At 37.4% G+C, this 18,905-nt stretch overlaps 1 protein-coding gene across 1 annotated transcript; it reads right to left on the bottom strand.

The window, feature by feature from the left end:
- Nucleotides 1–17,836: 17,836 nt before the first annotated feature.
- On the bottom strand, nucleotides 17,837–18,238 carry LOC132360601 (ubiquitin-like). The gene has a single exon (XM_059915682.1). The coding sequence runs from the start codon at nucleotides 18,126–18,128 to the stop codon at nucleotides 17,895–17,897; it is 234 nt and encodes a 77-aa protein (XP_059771665.1). The 5' UTR covers nucleotides 18,129–18,238; the 3' UTR covers nucleotides 17,837–17,894.
- Between the last annotated feature and the right edge of the window lie 667 nt (nucleotides 18,239–18,905).

The following is an 18,905-nucleotide window of genomic DNA, read 5'->3' as shown; positions in this document are numbered from 1 at the left end:
ATTATACAGGCTCAGTAAAGATTAGGTGAGTAAATAAATATAAATACAAGACTGATTATAAGAATGATTATTAATCCTTTCATATTTCTTTTCAATGATAGTGGACATTTGTGTTGTTTTTACTTTATTTATAATGAAATACAATACTTCTTCCATTCTCCAATTTTCACCTTTGACTACTTTAGAGATTTGTTATTGGTAGATCATATATATTTATACTCCACAAAATAAACATATATCAGTCAAATTGTATTGTTTGTGAGGCATTTTCCTTTGCAGGTGCAGAATATGTTTCTAAGAGACAGAAAGGGAAACACTTACTTTTAAACTTAATTTGTCTTGCCTTATTTTTACTTTGGTGAGTGTTTGTAGGAAAAAAGGCTCAGTCATATTGATTTCTGATCACTTGCCTCAGGAAATGAAAGTGATGTTAAGTCTCTCCTTATTTCCTACTCTCTTCCCTCTTGAGTAATTATGCTTGAGAATCAGTTTTACTAATGGAGGGCTGCTTAATTTAATAGTGAAGAATATATCTGGGGAGAGCAATTTCACAATTGTGAAAAGTAGAATGGGATCTTACTTGTCAGGTTTAGAATTAAAAAAATAAAGGTAGCCACCTAATGAAACATGTTTTAGGAGATGTGAGAGTGAGGATGGACTTCCCTAAATCACTGATTGGTGAAATATTGCAGGCATAATGAGGCCACAGCAGAGGCATTGTGGCAACTTGGCTTCTTTACATATTTTCATGCCCTTTATCTTTGTGCGCGTGTGTTTTTCTACTTTGCTTTTCCAAAATTAAATTAAACATATCAAAGGAATTTTCCTGTTGTTGATATTGAATTCCAGAAATGACATCGGGCACATATCCTTCCAAATTTATATCTGATTGGTTGTATCATGTTCTTGATGCCTAAAAGTGGGACTGATTTACCATAGATGTTCAAATTTTATTTGAATTTTTTAAATGAATAAGGAATAAATGAATGAGTGAAAGGGATAGTGGGGGAAAATGGATGCTAATAATGAATCTCAGGTAGGGAAGTCTTTTCGGATGAGATAACACGTGAACAGAGGCAATAATAAAGTGAAGAAGAGAGCTGTATGGGTACAATGTGGATAAGTGTGCTTAGGCAGCAGGAATAGCAAAACCTCCAGTCTCTAAGTTAAAGCCTTAGTGTGTGTTAGAGAAACAGTAAGGAGGCAAAAGGAGCAAAGACAAAAATGGCAGAAGGTGTCATAGGAGAGGTTGCCAGGGCCCAGGTGTAATGAGCCCTTGAAGACTTTTGTAAAACCTTTGGGTTTTACTCCGGGTGAAGTGAGAAACCATTAAAGGGTTTTTGGCAGAGCAGTGACTTAGTTAAATATATATTTTAAAAGTGCATTCTGGCTGTTGTATGGATAATTGATGTACGGGATGCAAGAGGTAATGCTTGGCTGCAAGTTTGGAAGTGCGTAGTCAAGATCAAAGAGGATGATAGCTTGGACTAGGTCAGGAACCTCGGAGAAGATGCTATGAAGTATCTTTTGATGTACAAAGAATTTGCTGACATGTTGTGTGAAAGAAAGACAGGAATCAAATAGGGCTACAGGTTTGGGGGCCTGAGCAAAGGGAGAATGATAGTGTCATATACAAAGTTAGGGACCCCGGAAGGAAGAACAAGTTGTGATTAGAGATTTGTAGAATCGAGAGTTCTGTTGACTTGTTAAGTTTGAATGGATTTATCAAGTTTGGAGTTGTAAGCAAGTAGCTAGGGTACATGGTCTGGTCCAGTGGAGACGGTGATTGCATGAGAGTCATTAGAGGAAATAGGTGTGATCAACAGAAGAATTGATAGAGAAGAGCTCTAAAGACTCAGGTTTGGGGTGGTGTAAATTAATACTCTTTGTTTTTGTGTTTTTAACAATGAGTAGTCAAATTTCATTAATTTTAAATAATAAATTTTAATTGTATTTATATAAACATATATATTCAATCTGTCAGTATTTTTAGTTCTTTTCTTCTTTTTTTTTTCCCCCAAAGAAGGATGCTCTGTACTACTATTTGGGAAGTATAAAGCTGACTGCCTTACTACAAGTTTTTTAGGAGGGCTAAGAGAGAAAGGCAGGTAGGAATTTCTTCCCTCTGTATCTTGAGTTCCATTTAACTCCATGCTTTGAGTTTGTTATTTTCACCCCACCCCCTGTCCGGATACACACACAAACACACACACACACCTCTTCTTACTGTCCAAATTCTGGTCTTATGTATGAGTTTATATCTATATCTATAGCTACATCTACATCTATATCTACATCTGTATATCTCCATCCTTTAATGTGCATGGAGAAGGAGAAGGAGTAGGAGAAGAGTTTCAGGGTCATAGAAGATTGTCATATTCAAACTTCAGTAAGTAATCTCAAATTGTTTTCTCAACTGGTTAGACAAATTTATATTTCAACCAGCACTACGTGAGTGTTCCTATTGATCCACATTTCACCACTACTTATTAGGGAGATTTACATACACATGTAATATTTATATAAAATATTCAATAATATTAATGTAAGTATATTAAATGTATTACATATATTTAATTTTTGACAATTGGAATGGTGTGAGATTGAATCTCATTGTAGTTTTAATGTGCATTTCTCTAAATTGTGATTAGGTTGTGGATATTTTCATACATTTATTAACCTGTTGTTTTTTCCTCTTGTATCAAATGTTTGTTGTAGCCTTTTGAGTTTATTGTTAATTGATTCATAGGAGTTCTTTATATATTCCAGTTACTAGTGTTTTATCAGTTATATGTGCTACAAAGTTTTTTTTCAGCATGTGGCTTATCTTTTTACTCATGGAATGGTATCTTTTAATAAACAGATGTTCTTAAGTTTAATGCAGTTGACTTTGCTAATTTATTTTCCTTAATTGTTTATGATTTTTGGAATCCTACTTAAGTTTCTCTTTGTACCCTAAAATGACTGAAACTATTCTACATTTTCTTTAAAGCTTTTAGTGTTGGCTTCTATACTTAAGACCTTAATTCATCCAGAATTGATGCTTTTGTATAATGTATAATGCAAGTCAATTTATCAAATTTCAGGTTTCAATACGTATGGAGTTGTGTTCTCTCTTCTATTGCATCTGTCTATTTGTCTCTGTGCCAATGTGCAAATATCACATTGTTATTATTTGTATATTCATATTATCTTAGTATCTTGTAGAACAAATCCTCTTCCTGATTTATCTTCAGGGCTAACTTGGCTATCCTTGAGATTTTCTTCTTCTTTTTTAAGCTTTTTGCTTGTTCACATATGGAAATGTGTGGAAATCCTAAACGCACAGCTGTACACAAAGTAAAAATACCAATGTAAACAGTACCCAGACAAAGAAATAGAGCACTACTAACACCTCAGGATTTCCAATCCCAGACGCAAAATAAAACCACTATCCATGCCTGTTTTTAAACTTTATATACATTTACTTCTAAAACTTCACTTCAGCTATATACCAGGTTTTATTAGGTAGTATTTTCATTATGATTTTGTTCTATAGATTTTATAATTTTCATTACAATGTCTTGCTTAATCCATAGATTACTCAAAATTGAGGTGTTTTATAAAATATACATATTTCTAAATCCATTGCATATTTTAGTCACATTTTTATTATTAACTTCTAAATTCTTTGGTTCTATTTTTAATGCCCTGATCATAGCTAGTTTTCATAAATTTTCCATCAGTACATGAATAGCTTATATACCATTGTCTTAATTTTTGGGTTTTTTTTCCTGTTTGGTCTATAATACTTCTTTTTCAATCTAATACTTTCTTGATTTCTTTTGATTTTTAACTGTGTTTTGCTTTGCTTCAATCCATTTTTTACCTTTACTAATTTTGAAGTTATAAACTATATTTATATACTTTTTGTGCTTGTAGTAGCCCCAAGCTTTATCTCCTACTTTCCATGCTCTTGAGGTCAATTAAAACCCAAACTCTAAACTATATTTAGAAGATTCCCTCACAGAAAATAGCTGCTTGGGTGTCTATTCTCTTTTCTCTTTGTAATCTTGCTTCTTTATCTCCTCTGTCCTCTAGTTGTTTTCCTTATTCATGTTTTGAGATGGTATTTTAAATTTTAACACCTCATTTGTATTTTTTTAAACTGAGAATGTTTTTTATTACATATTTTACCAAGTTGTTGGAAATAGAAATTAATTCTTTTTTAAAAATAAATATTCTAGCAGTTCAAATAATTTGAGGACATATTAGGAAATAGACATATGAATTCAGTCAGCCACTCTGAGCCACTCAGTTAATTGGCTCTATTTTTTCTGCCTCCTCAAGGGTCCCCAGATAATGCTCAACCATATGCCTAGTTTAACCTTCATAGAGTTACATGAGATACTGAGATTCTTGAGTTCAGCATTTCTGAGATCTTATCCATATTTCAAAGCAGGCAGCAGAGCATAGAGGCAGAAGAATAAGAACATGGGCTGTATTTTCTGAAGACTCTGAGTTCAAATAATAGTTATTTAGTAGTTAGGTGGCTTTCTGCACAATATTTCTTTTGGCCTCAATTTCTGCTTGAGAAAAGGAGAAGCCTAGTATTCAAGTTAAGTGTTTTAATGATGATTAATTAATATAATATATATCTGCTAATGTCCTTTTGTCCCTCTGATCCATTCCCTACACTTCTTAACTTCTCTCTGCTCTGGGATGCCTGCCTTTATGGACTACACCCAATAGACTAGATAGTATGTAAATAACCTGACACAGTGACTTACTTATGAGAGACATTCTTTAAATATTTGTTGAATAAATAAAGAGTGAGCTTTCAATTACCATTAACTACTATTATTGAAATTAAATAGATATATTAAATTAGGATCCAATAATAATAATAACTTTCGATGACAGTGTTGTGTCATGTTACAAGATCTGTGGTAAATATTTTTCAAGCATTATAGCAGGAGTCAGCAAACTATGCTCTATAATCCACATCTAAGCTGCTGCCTGCTTTTATAAATAAAGTATTATTGAAACACAGCCACCCGCATTCTTTTACATATTGTCTGTAGCTACTTTCATGCTACAACAGCAGCATCGAGGAGCTGAGATTGGATCTATACAGCCCACACAGTAGAAAATATTTACTGTCTGGCTTTTCATGAAAAAAAGGTTGCTGACTTCAGCTTTATAGCATTGAATCCTCATAATGACCCCATGGAGTAAATATAATTTATATGCCCGTGTCACACCTGAAGAAACTGAGATTGGAAATGTTAATTAGCTTGTACAAGCTACTGTAGAACAGATTCAATATAATTTTAATTGATTTAAGAGAACCAATTATATATTTATCCAGTCTCCCAAGATGTTTTCAATAAATTGTACACTCTTCATACACCAAACCCTACAGAGAAAAAAGAGGCCTACTAATTTGGGCATTATGGATAAAAATGAAAAAGAGAAAAGTGATACCAATTGCTCATACTCCTTTGCTTCTATCCTTGGTCCTGGGAAAGTATTTCTTACAATCTGGGCATCTTCCTTAGAAAGGTGCTGATAGGATATGATGGTCATCAATTAGTTGCTTTAGGGCTTTTATTTTGGGCCACTTAACCAGCTCCTATAGGTATTCTTAAGAGGCTCAGAGCATCATCTGAAGGACAGTGTGTTCTCCAGAAGTCCCAGCCCTGACGGCACATCATCCCTGTTATGCCGTTCTCCTCACTTCCCATCCATGAGATGTTGGCTCTTTGCAAGTGGTCCTGCTCTTTTATGGCTGTTCCAGAAGTGGTGGTGGATTGTTTCTTCCTGGTTTATTCTCTACTCATGCCTCATTTAAAAGAATGAGACTCTTTTTATTGGTTCTGTTCATTTTCATTACTTAGGGGGAACAATTTAATAATATTGGAAATCAAAACTTTTCTGTCAGATCATATTTGTGAGTGCAAAGCTATTGATAATTTTGAGAGCATTTAAAATGAAAATATACTCACTCTTGGAGAGTTGTTTGATTTCCAAAAGAGGAAACCATAATAATATTTTATGATTCACAATATAGAAGCTACTTTACCTTTCTTTGTGGTTTCTTGTTGGAAAATCAGAGACACTTAAAAAAATCTCTTCTGCACCAAGGCCCCAAAATTGGAGATTTAGCTCACATTGGAGTGATTTCAGAGTTTCTGTTATTAAGAGCAGACTTTGTCTTCATCCCTGATAACATGTTTGTTCATTACTGTTATTATTATTATTAGTATTAAAATTATTTTATATGTTAATATAAAATAATACAATGCAAAAGAATACTATAATAAGGTATGTATTAAGCTATTATTTATGAGATCATTATTATTATTGTAATTAGTAATGGTAATATATATGTGTGCATATACCACAAATATTATGTTATATAATATTAATATATGTTATTATACTATTATATAGTACACATATACCTATATATTATATATGCATAATTATATAGTGTTGTATATATTTACCACTACCACAACTGTTTTATTATATGTGCTGTTGGCTGGATACTCACTGCAATAACCAGTCTAACGTATTATCTAATTAAAATCTAAGCAATGATTATCTCAATGCTCTTTAAATTAGTAACCAGTAGTCTTAGTGCAGAAAAATTTAGTACAAGAGAAATGTGCCTTTAATAGCCTGGAAAACTAAATTGATAAAGTCATGATAAGTTAAGCTGATGAATGATTTTTAATTTTAACTAACATCTTGACAACTGTCAAAAGGATTTTATAAACTAAATGATGGCTATTAGTATGCCATTTATGTCTTATTTTCTTAATTATACCTTATCTAGTGTATGAACTTTATTGACCCATAAAATAAAATTTTAAATTTGATAATTTTTAAAGCAGGCACTATTTAACTGAGGGAGTAGATTACCCCATTCCTATGTGAATGCATTATCTTATTGAAATATGATAAATGTATGAATAGTCTTGTACATTTCTAAATTATGATTTAATGTTTGAATGAAATTATTCCTTTACACTGCAAAACTCAGATGTTTGAAGTTAGGACTGTTTACTGGGATTTTTTTTTTCCTGAAGTTTCAGAGACATATTCCATTTCACTGGTATTAACAACTCTATGAATTCACATAGTTTTGCCAAAGTTCTATTTAAATGAAAACAAAAATACTACAACTTTCACAATTCTTCCATTATATAATAGAATAACTACATGTAGCCAGTGTATCATATATTCTAACAGATTTTAATAGTTATGAATGATTTAGTATTGTATATATTCAAAGTGTTTATTGTTGTCAATATTTTGCTTTGTAGAGATAACAGTTGGAATGCATATTTTGTAGCATGCTTTTCCACTTTGATTAATGCTTGATGATTTTTTGATCTGATGTTTCTATTTGTTTATTCCCTTCTCATTTCTCATTGCTTTTCTATTTATTGTTTTATGTTTCCATTTATAGTCAACAATTTTCATTTAGATTTGAGACTCTTTTTTTTTTTTTTTTTAATGTTTTAAAACCTTTAATGAAGTAGAAGTAACATAAAATAAACTGCACTTACAGTGTACAGTTTCATAGGTTTGATATATGTCTGCCCATGAAGCCATCAGCCTAATTAAGATAGTGAACACATCCATCACCCCCAAAAGTTTCCTCATGCCCTTCTGCAACCCCTTCCTACTCCCCTCATTCCTTCCATCCCCAGGCAAACATTTAACTACTTTTTTTTTTTTTTTAAACATCTTTATTGAAGTATAATTGCCTTACAATAGTGTGTTAGCTTCTGCTTTATAACAAAGTGAATCAGTTATACATATACAATATGTTCCCATTTCTCTTCCCTCTTGCATCTCCCTCCCTCCCACCCTCCCCATCCCACCCCTCTAGGTGGTCACAAAGCACCGAGCTGATCTCCCTGTGCTATGCGGCTGCTTCCCACTAGCTATCTATTTTACATTTGATAGTGTATATATGTCCATGACACTCTCTTACCCTGTCACATCTCACCCCACCCCCTCCCCATATCCTCAAGTCCATTCTCTAGTAGGTCTGTGTCTTTATTCCCGTCTTGCCACTAGGTTCTTCATGGCCTTTTTTTTTTTTTTTCCTTAGATTCCGTATATATGTGTTAGCATACTGTATTTGTTTTTCTCTTTCTGACTTACTTCACTCTGTATGACAGACTCTAACTCCATCCACCTCATTACAAATACCTCCATTTCATTTCTTTTTATGGCTGAGTAATATTCCATTGTATATATGTGCCACATCTTCTTTATCCATTCGTCTGTCGATGGACATTTAGGTTGCTTCCAGGTCCTGGCTATTGTAAATAGAGCTGCAATGAACATTGTGGTACATGATACTTTTTGACCTATGGTTTTCTCAGGGTATATGCCCAGTAGTGGGATTGCTGGGTCGTATGGTAGTTCTATTTGTAGTTTTTTAAGGAACCTCCATACTGTTCTCCATAGTGGCTGTATCAATTTACATTCCCACCAACAGTGCAAGAGTGTTCCCTTTCCTCCACACCCTCTCCAGCATTTATTGTTTCTAGATTTTTTGATGATGGTCATTCTGACCGGTGTGAGATGATATCTCATTGTAGTTTTGATTTGCATTTCTCTAATGATTAATGATGTTGAGCATTCTTTCATGTGTCTGTAGGCCATCTGTATATCTTCTTTGGAGAAATGTCTATTTAGGTCTTCTGCCCATTTTTGGATTGGGTTGTTCGTTTTTTTGTTATTGAGCTGCATGAGCTGCTTGTAAATCTTGGAGATTAATCCTTTGTCAGTTGCTTCATTTGCAAATATTTTCTCCCATTCTGAGGGTTGTCTTTTGGTCTTGTTTATGGTTTCCTTTGCTGTGCAAAAGCTTTTAAGTTTCATTAGGTCCCATTTGTTTATTTGTGTTCTTATTTCCATTTCTCTGGGAGTTGGGTCAAAAAGAATCTTGCTGTGATGTATGTCATAGAGTGTTCTGCCTATGTTTTCCTCTAAGAGTTTGATAGTGTCTGGCCTTACACTTAGGTCTTTAATCCATTTGGAGTTTATTTTTGTGCATGGTGTCAGGGAGTGTTCTAATTTCATACTTTTACATGTACCTGTCCAATTTTCCCAGCACCACTTATTGAAGAGGCTGTCTTTTCTCCACTGTATATGCTTGCCTCCTTTATCAAAGATAAGGTGACCATATGTGTGTGGGTTTATCTCTGGGCTTTCTATCCTGTTCCATTGATCTATATTTCTGTTTTTGTGCCAGTACCAAACTGTCTTGATTACTGAAGCTTTGTAGTATAGTCTGAAGTCAGGGAGCCTGATTCCCCCAGCTCCATTTTTCGTTCTCAAGATTGCTTTGGCTATTCGGGGTCTTTTGTGTTTCCATACAAATTGTGAAATTTTTTGTTCTAGTTCTGTGAAAAATGCCAGTGGTAGTTTGATAGGGATTGCATTGAATCTGTAGATTGCTTTGGGTAGTAGAGTCATTTTCACAATGTTGATTCTTCCAATCCAGGAACATGGTATATCTCTCCATCTATTTGTATCATCTTTAATTTCTTTCATCAGTGTCTTATAATTTTCTGCATACAGGTCTTTTGTCTCCTTAGGTAGGTTTATTCCTAGATATTTTATTCTTTTTGTTGCAATGGTAAACGGGAGTGTTTTCTTAATTTCACTTTCAGATTTTTCGTCATTAGTGTATAGAAATGCAAGGGATTTCTGTGCATTAATTTTGTATCCTGCTACTTTACCAAATTCATTGATTAGCTCTAGGAGTTTTCTGGTAGCCTCTTTAGGATTCTCTATGTATAGTATCATGTCATCTGCAAATAGTGACAGCTTTACTTCTTCTTTTCCGATTTGGATTCCTTTTATTTCTTTGTCTTCTCTGATTGCTGTGGCTAACACTTCCAAAACTATGTTGAATAATAGTGGTGAGAGTGGGCAACCTTGTCTTGTTCCTGATCTTAGTGGAAATGGTTTCAGTTTTTCACCATTGAGGACAATGTTGGCTGTGGGTTTGTCATATATGGCCTTTATTATGTTGAGGAAAGTTCCCTCTATGCCTACTTTCTGCAGGGCTTTTATCATAAATGGGTGTTGAATTTTGTCGAAAGCTTTCTCTGCATCTATTGAGATGATCATATGGTTTTTCTCCTTCAATTTGTTAATATGGTGTATCACATTGATTGATTTGCGTATATTGAAGAATCCTTGCATTCCTGGGATAAACCCCACTTGATCATGGTGTATGATCCTTTTAATGTGCTGTTGGATTCTGTTTGCTAGTATTTTGTTGAGGATTTTTGCATCTATGTTCATCAGTGATATTGGCCTGTAGTTTTCTTTCTTTGTGACATCTTTGTCTGGTTTTGGTATCAGGGTGATGGTGGCCTCGTAGAATGAGTTTGGGAGTGTTCCTCCCTCTGCAATATTTTGGAAGAGTTTGAGAAGGATAGGTGTTAGCTCTTCTCTAAATGTTTGATAGAATTCACCTGTGAAGCCATCTGGTCCTGGGCTTTTGTTTGTTGGAAGGTTTTTAATCACAGTTTCAATTTCAGTGCTTGTGATTGGTCTGTTCATATTTTCTATTTCTTCCTGGTTCAGTCTCGGCAGTTTGTGCATTTCTAAGAATCTGTCCATTTCTTCCAGGTTGTCCATTTTATTGGCATAGAGTTGCTTGTAGTAATCTCTCATGATCTTTTGTATTTCTGCAGTGTCAGTGGTTATTTCTCCTTTTTCATTTCTAATTCTATTGATCTGAGTCTTCTCCCTTTTTCTCTTGATGAGTCTGGCTAATGGTTTATCAATTTTGTTTATCTTCTCAAAGAACCAGCTTTTAGTTTCATTGATTTTTGCTATTGTTTCCTTCATTTCTTTTTCATTTATTTCTGACCTGATCTTTATAATTTCTTTCCTTCTGCTGGCTTTGGGGTTTTTTTGTTCTTCTTTCTCTAATTGCTTTAGGTGCAAGGTTAGGTTGTTTATTCGAGATGTTTCCTGTTTCTTGAGGTAGGCTTGTATTGCTATAAACTTCCCTCTTAGCACTGCTTTTGCTGCGTCCCATAGGTTTTGGGTCGTCGTATCTCCATTGTCATTTATTTCTAGGTATTTTTTGATTTCCCCTTTGATTTCTTCAGTAATCACTTCATTATTAAGTAATGTATTGTGTAGCCTCCATGTGTTTGTATTTTTTACAGATCTTTTCCTGTAATTGATATCTAGTCTCATAGCGTTGTGGTCGGAAAAGATACTTGATACGATTTCAATTTTCTTAAATTTACCAAGGTTTGATTTGTGACCCAAGATATGATCTATCCTGGAGAATGTTCCATGAGCACTTGAGAAAAATGTGTATTCTGTTGTTTTTGGGTGGAATGTCCTATAAATATCAATTACGTCCATCTTGTTTAATGTATCATTTAAAGCTTGTGTTTCCTTATTTATTTTCATTTTGGATGATCTGTCCATTGGTGAAAGTGGGGTGTTAAAGTCCCCTACTATGATTGTGTTGCTGTCGATTTCCCCTTTTATGGCTGTTAGTACTTGCCTTATGTATTGAGGTGCTCCTATGTTGGGTGCATAAATATTTACAATTGTTATACCTTCCTCTTGGATCGATCCCTTGATCATTATATAGTGTCCTTCTTTGTCTCTTGTGATAGTCTTTATTTTAAAGTCTATTTTGTCTGATATGAGAATTGCTACTCCAGCTTTCTTTTGATTTCCATTTGCATGGAATATCTTTTTCCATCCCCTCACTTTCAGTCTGTATGTGTCTCTAGGTCTGAAGTGGGTCTCTTGTAGACAGCATATATATGGGTCTTGTTTTTGTATCCATTCAGCCAGCCTGTGTCTTTTGGTGGGAGCATTTAATCCATTTACATTCAAGGTAATTATCGATATGTATGTTCCTATTCCCATTTTCTTAAATGTTTTGGGTTTGTTATTGTAGGTGTTTTCCTTCTCTTGTGTTTCTTGCCTAGAGAAGTTCCTTTAGCATTTGTTGTAAAGCTGGTTTGGTAGTGCTGAACTCTCTCAGCTTTTGCTTGTCTGTAAAGGTTTTAATTTCTCCATCACATTTGAATGAGATCCTTGCTGGGTAGAGTAGTCTTGGTTGTAGGTTCTTCTCCTTCATGACTTTAAGTATATCCTGCCACTCCCTTCTGGCTTGCAGAGTTTCTGCTGAAAGATCAGATGTTAACCTTATGGGGATTCCCTTGTGTGTTATTTGTTTTTTTTCCCTTGCTGCCTTTAATATGTTTTCCTTATATTTAATTTTTGACAGTTTGATTAATATGTGTCTTGGCGTGTTTCTCCTTGGGTTTATCCTGTATGGGACTCTCTGTGCTTCCAGGACTTGATTAACTATTTCCTTTCCCATATTAGGGAAGTTTTCAACTATAATCTCTTCAAATATTTTCTCAGTCCCTTTCTTTTTCTCTTCTTCTTCTGGGACCCCTATAATTCGAATGTTGGTGCGTTTAATGCTGTCCCAGAGGTCTCTGAGACTGTCCTCAGTTCTTTTCATTCTTTTTTCTTTATCCTGCTCTGCAGTAGTTATTTCCACCATTTTATCTTCCAGGTCACTTATCCTTTCTTCTGCCTCAGTTATTCTGCTATTGATCCCATCTAGAGTATTTTTAATTTCATTTATTGTGTTTTTCATCATTGCTTGATTCCTCTTTAGTTCTTCTACGTCCTTGTTAAATGCTTCTTGCATTTTGTCTATTCTATTTCCAAGATTTTGGATCATCCTTACTATCATTATTCTGAATTCTTTTTCAGGTAGACTACCTATTTCCTCTTCATTTGTTAAGTCTAGTGTGTTTTGACCCTGCTCCTTCATCTGCTGTGTGTTTTTCTGTCGTCTCATTTTGCTTATCTTACTGTGTTTGGGGTCTCCTTATCACAGGTTGCAGGTTTGTAGTTCCTGTTGTTTTTGGTATCTGTCCCCAGTGGCTAAGGTTGGTTCAGTGGGTTGTGTAGGCTTCCTGGTGGAGGGAACTAGTGCCTGAGCTCTGGTGGATGAGGCTGGATCTTGTCTTTCTGGTGGGCACGTCCACGTCTGGTGGTGTATTTTGGGGTGTCTGTGGCCTTATTATGATTTTAGGCAGCCTCTCTGCTAATGGATGAGGCTGTGTTTCTGTCTTGCTAGTTGTTTGGCATAGGGTGTTCAGCACTGTAGCTTGCTGGTCATTGAGTGATGCTGGGTCTTGATGTTGAGATGGAGATCTCTGAGAGATTTTTGCCGTTTGGTATTACGTGGAGCTGGGAGGTCTCTTGTGGACCAGTGTCCTGAAGTTGGCTCTCCCACCTCCGAGGTACGGCCCTGATGCCTGGCTGAAGCACCAAGAGCCTTTCGTCCACACGGCTCAGAGTAAAAGGGAGAAAAAATAGAAAGAAAGAAAGAAAGAAAGGAAGGAAGGAAGGAGGAAGGAAGGAAGGAAGGAAGGAAGGAAGGAAGGAAGGAAGGAAAGAAAGAAAGAAAGAAAGAAAAGAAAGAAAGAAGCTATAATATAGTGAAGTAAAATAAAGCTATTGTAAAGCAAAGCTATACAGACAAAATCTCCCCCAGAAGCATATACATATACACTCACAAAAAAAAAAGGAAAAGGGGAAAAATTAATATATCCTGCTCCCAAAGTCCACCTCCTGAATTTGGGATGATTCGTTGTCTATTCAGGTGTTCAACAGATGCAGGGTACATCACGTTGTTTGTGGAGCTTTAATCCGCTGCTCCTGAGGCTGCTGGGAGAAATTTCCCCTCCTCTTTGTTCGCACAGATCCTGGGGATCAGCTTTGGATTTGGACCCGCCTCTGCGTGTAGGTCTCCTGAGGGCGTCTGTTCCCCGCCCAGACAGGACGGGGTTAAAGGAGCAGCTGCTTCGGGGACTCTGGCTCACCCAAGCCGCGGGGAGGGAGGGGTACAGAGGAGGCGGGGCGAGCCTGCGGCGTCAGAGGCCGGCGTGACGTTGCAGCAGCCTGAGGCGCGCAGTGCGTTCTCCCGGGGGATGTTGTCCCTGGATCACGGGACTCTGGCAGTGGCGGGCTGCACAGGCTCCCGGGAGGGGCGGTGTGGAGAGTGACCTGTGCTCACACACAGGCTTCTTGGAGGCGGCAGCAGCAGCCCCAGCGTCTCACGCCCGTCTCTGGCGTCCGCGCTGATAGCCGCGGCTCGCGCCTGTTTCTGGAGTTCGTTTAGGCGGCGCTCTGAATCCCCTCTCCTTGCGCGCCGCGAAACAAAGAGGCAAGAAAAAGTCTCTTGCCTCTTCGGCAGCTGCAGACTTTTTCCCGGTCTCCCTCCCAGCCAGCTGTGGTGCGCTAACCCCTTCAGGCTGTGTTCACGCCGCCAACCCCAGTCCTCTCCCTGCGATCCGACTGAAGCCCGAGCCTCCGCTCCCAGCCCCACCCGCCCCGGCGGGGGAGCAGACAAGCCTCTCGGGCTGGTGAGCGCTGCTCGGCGCCGAGCCTCTGTGCGGGAGTCTCTCCGTTTTTCCCTCTGCGCCCCTGTTGCTATGGGATCCGCGCTGTTAGCTGCGGCTCGCGCCCGTCTCTGAAGTTCGTTTAGGCGGCGCTCTGAATCCCCTCTCCTCGCGCACCAGGAAACAGGGAAGAAAAAGTCTCTTGCCTCTTCGGCAGCTGCAGACTTTTTCCCGGACTCCCTCCCGGCTAGCTGTGGTGCACTAATCCCTTCAGGCTGTGTTCACGCCGCCAACCCCAGTCCTCTCCCTGCGACCGAAGCCCGAGCCTCAGTTCCCAGCCCCGCCCGCCCCGGCGGCTGAGCAGACAAGCCTCTCGGGCTGGTGAGTGCTGGTCAGCGCCGAGCCTCCGTGCGGGAAGTGCGGGAATCTCTCCGCTTTGCCCTCCACACCCCTGTGGCTGCGCTCTCCTCCGTGGCTCTGAAGCTTCCCCCCTCTGCCACCCGCAGTCTCTGCCCGCGAAGGGGCTCCTAGTGCGTGGAAATCTTTCCTCCTTCACAGCTCCCTCCCACTGGTGCAGGTGCCGTCCCTATTCTTTTGTCTCTGTTATTTCTTTTTTTCTTTTGCCCTACCCAAGTACGGGGGGAGTTTCTTGCCTTTTGGGAGGTCTGACGTTTTCTGCCAGCGTTCAGTGGGTGTTCTGTAGGAGCAGTTCCACGTGTAGATGTATTTCTACTGTATCTGTGGGAAGGAAGGTGATCTCCGCGTCTTACTCTTCCGCCATCTTCTCTCCTCCTTCTGAGACTCTTATTTATTATTCTCTTTAATGATTCATTGATATTTTTTTCCTAGAGATTTTTAGTTTTTACACATTGAGATATTTTAAAATGTCTTAATTTTTTTGATTAAGTTAATGCTCATATTATATGTGTTGTATATAAGGTATGTTCAAAATGCATAATTTATACACATACAAGGTTTAGCTGGATAGCTGGATAATTTCTCACTCAATGTTTACATGAGTATCTTGTAATCACATGAAAATAATCATGATATAAACAGTGATAGCTTATTTCTGGAATTTATTTAACCAACTATTTTAAAACTTATCTGGACTTTGTTACCCTTGAGTGTCATTAAAATATGCCATGATTTTTGATGTAAAAGAGATCCTAAGTAAGTATTTTTAAGAATTATATGCAGGGGCTTCCCTGGTGGCGCAGTGGTTGAGAATCTGCCTGCCAGTGCAGGGGACACGGGTTCGAGCCCTGGTCTGGGAAGATCCCACATGCCACGGAGCAACTGGGCCCATGAGCCACAATTACTGAGCCTGCGCGTCTGGAGCCTGTGCTCCGCAACAAGAGAGGCCGCGATGGTGAGAGGCCCGCGCACCGCGATGAAGAGTGGTCTCCACTTGCCGCAACTAGAGAAAGCCCTCGCACAGAAACGAAGACTCAACACAGTCATAAATAAATAAATAAATAAATAAAAGAACGCGAAATTAAAAAAAAAAAAGAATTATATGCAGGTTGAGCATTTATTACTTTATCAAAATATCTTATATATTTTTTTGAATATTCCTTTGTTGTATCATCAGAAAAAATAATTTTTCCATAATAAGACATTTAGTAATATAAGCCTACATTTGTGCTTACAGTTTATCTTTTCTAGCCCTTACTTATTTATTCTCCTGATAAGCATCTCTCACAAACTGGAAAAGCCTTATCCTTTACCACTGTGCATTTATAATGCATTTTACCCCCACTGGATACCAGAAGATAACAAAGAAGCTTCCACTCTGTCTTAAGTAATTAAATCAAATATCCCTTTCTCTGTGAAAACTTCCATCTCCCTCAGGCCTAGTCACTTTGCTTTCTGTGATTATATTACATTAAAAAAAAAAAAAATCTCTTAGAGCAATTGTTATATTATACAATAATTATTTGAAAGTTATAATGAGAACTCATTGAGTGTACTTAATTTCTCTATGTATTTTCAGTAATTATCACAATGCCTGATATGTACTTGGTGTTTAATAAATATTTGTTGAATAAATGAATAAATTATTCAGTGAAAGAAATGGAATAGAAGTACAATTAGAGCTGGTCAAAAGATATGAGCTAAAGTATTGCTAATTGGAGAAATAAACTAGGATATTTCTGGACAATACAAAAGAGATGAAATATAGCATACAATTTACACAATTATTTAACATTTTAAGAAACTTAATTTTAATATGTTATTATATATAATTATACTATTGCATAGATATTGTATAATATAGAATATACTGTTGAATACAAAATATTTAGTCCCTAGATTTGTTTCTCAGAATCATCATCTATATTAAAGTTTAAAAAAAAACACACTAGAGCATGCATTATATTGTCTTCTGTTTAGAGCAAAATGCATTTAATTTACCTGCTATTCCTAACTTTAAGAATATAAACAGAAATATTAACATCAAGTATGTAGATCTTCTGGAGAAAATTTTTTGGAAAGCAAGTGCAATAGTGAAGAAGAAGCAAGAGCAAGAGGGAATAGGTAAACATTTTATCTGTCAATTTTATTCAATGTGGATTAAACACTCTTCCATCTGCTTGTGGCTGTAACAGTTTCCTGGATGCTAGTAAACTTAGTGTTATTACCTAGTAATCTAGTATCACTTGCTTCAGCTAATTAGTAATATCTCATATATATTCAAAGCACACTGCAGTGTATATACTACCATTGGTTGACTCATAACAGGCAAATTTTAAATATTTGGTGGCAAAAAAATGAGTGAATTAAGTATAAAAATTCTTAGTTTTTACAAATAATCCTGCAATGTATGCATTTAGCAATCATATACCATATCCCTTTACCCCCATGTTTTTCTTTCTTCTTTTTTTTTTTTAAATTAATTATTTATTTATTTTTGGCTGTGCTGGGTCTTCGTTTCTGTGCGAGGGCTTTCTCCAGGTGCGGCAAGCGGGGGCCACTCTTCATCGCGGTGCGCAGGCCTCTCACTATCATGGCCTCTCTTGTTGCGGAGCACAGGCTCCAGACGTGCAGGCTCAGTAATTGTGGTTCACGGGCCTAGTTGCTCTGCGGCATGTGGGCTCTTCCCATACCAGGGCTCGAACCCGTGTCCCCTGCCTTGGCGGGCGGATTCTCAACCACTGCGCCACCAAGGAAGCCCCCCATTTTTTTCTTTTAATGATAAGCTAGAGAGTTTCAAGTTTTGGCATTGACCAAGGCATCCTTAATGTTCCCCTCAGGTTGACTAAACTTTATACAGGTTTCTTCCTTTTTTTTTTTTTTTTTTTTAACCATGCAACAAAACCTTTATTAACATTTTTTTTTCTTTATTAACATTTTGAACAGGTTCAGCTATTACTGAAACTGATAATTTCTAATCTTAAATTGGGGCAAATGGCTAGAGTGCAGAGTGATGCCATCATTGGGCATCATGAATGCAAGACTGAATAATTAACAGCCACCCCTCAGACGGAGGACCAGGTGCAGTGTTGACTCTTTCTGGATGTTGTAATCAGAAAGAGTGCAGCCATCTTCCAGCTGTTTGCCTGCAAAGATAAGCCTCTGCTGGTCACGGGGGATGCCTTCCTTATCCTGGATCTTGGCCTTCACATTCTCGATGGTGTCACTGTACTCCACCTCCAGGGTGATGGTCTTGCCGGTCAGGGTCTTCACGAAGATCTGCATACCACCCCTCAGATGGAGGACCAGGTGCAGGCTAGACTCTTTCTGGATGTTGTAATCAGAAAGAGTGCAGCCACCTTCCAGCTGTTTGCCTGCAAAGATGAGCCTCTGCTGGTCAGATTATAGTCCCCTGACCTCCCTTTTCTTAGAGCACGTACTTTGGAAAACTTGCAATTGTAAATTCCTTTTCTGCCTTTTTGAGGTGTAAATTTTCTCACAGCCTCTTGCAAATTTTGCATCCTAGGAATGTCTTTCTCACGAATTTGGGAGCTATCCCTTTGAAATATAATTACAAAGAAGTATAGGGTCCCTGTCTCCCAGTCTCTATAGGAAGGTATGAACCTAATTTCTTTAAGTACCAATTAGCAGAGATGGCCTACTCACATTGAACAACCTCCCTTCTCATGTCCTCTAGGACTTTTCCACTAGCTCACATCAGTACTTAAAAACTCTTTGCCTTGAGTTGAGTTCAGTCTTTCTCCCCTATGGCAATAATCTTGACACATATTATAATATTCTTGAATAAAGTCTTCCTTACCATTTTTAACAGGTGTTCAGTACAATTTCTCTTTGAGAGTATAGAATTTAAATATAACAAGTTTATCTGTATTAGTCATCCTAACAACTAACATTAAAAAAAAAATCAGTTGATGAAACCATGGTTCATCAGTCTTCAGATTTTCTTAACTCACTCTTCAGATTTTCTTTTCTTTTCTTGGTGTAGGCAGTAGATCCCTGTGATGGTTAATTTTATGTGTCTACTTGACTAAGCCATGGGGT

This window comes from Balaenoptera ricei, chromosome 2, assembly GCF_028023285.1.
Source record: "Balaenoptera ricei isolate mBalRic1 chromosome 2, mBalRic1.hap2, whole genome shotgun sequence".
Lineage (NCBI taxonomy): Eukaryota > Metazoa > Chordata > Mammalia > Artiodactyla > Balaenopteridae > Balaenoptera > Balaenoptera ricei.
The sequence above is the reverse complement of the archived record's forward strand: the minus strand, read 5'-3'. Positions and strand labels throughout refer to the sequence as shown.

Bases quoted from the DNA above. Each gene is read 5' to 3' on its own strand.
- LOC132360601 (XM_059915682.1), bottom strand. From the start codon at position 18,128: ATGCAGATCTTCGTGAAGACCCTGACCGGCAAGACCATCACCCTGGAG.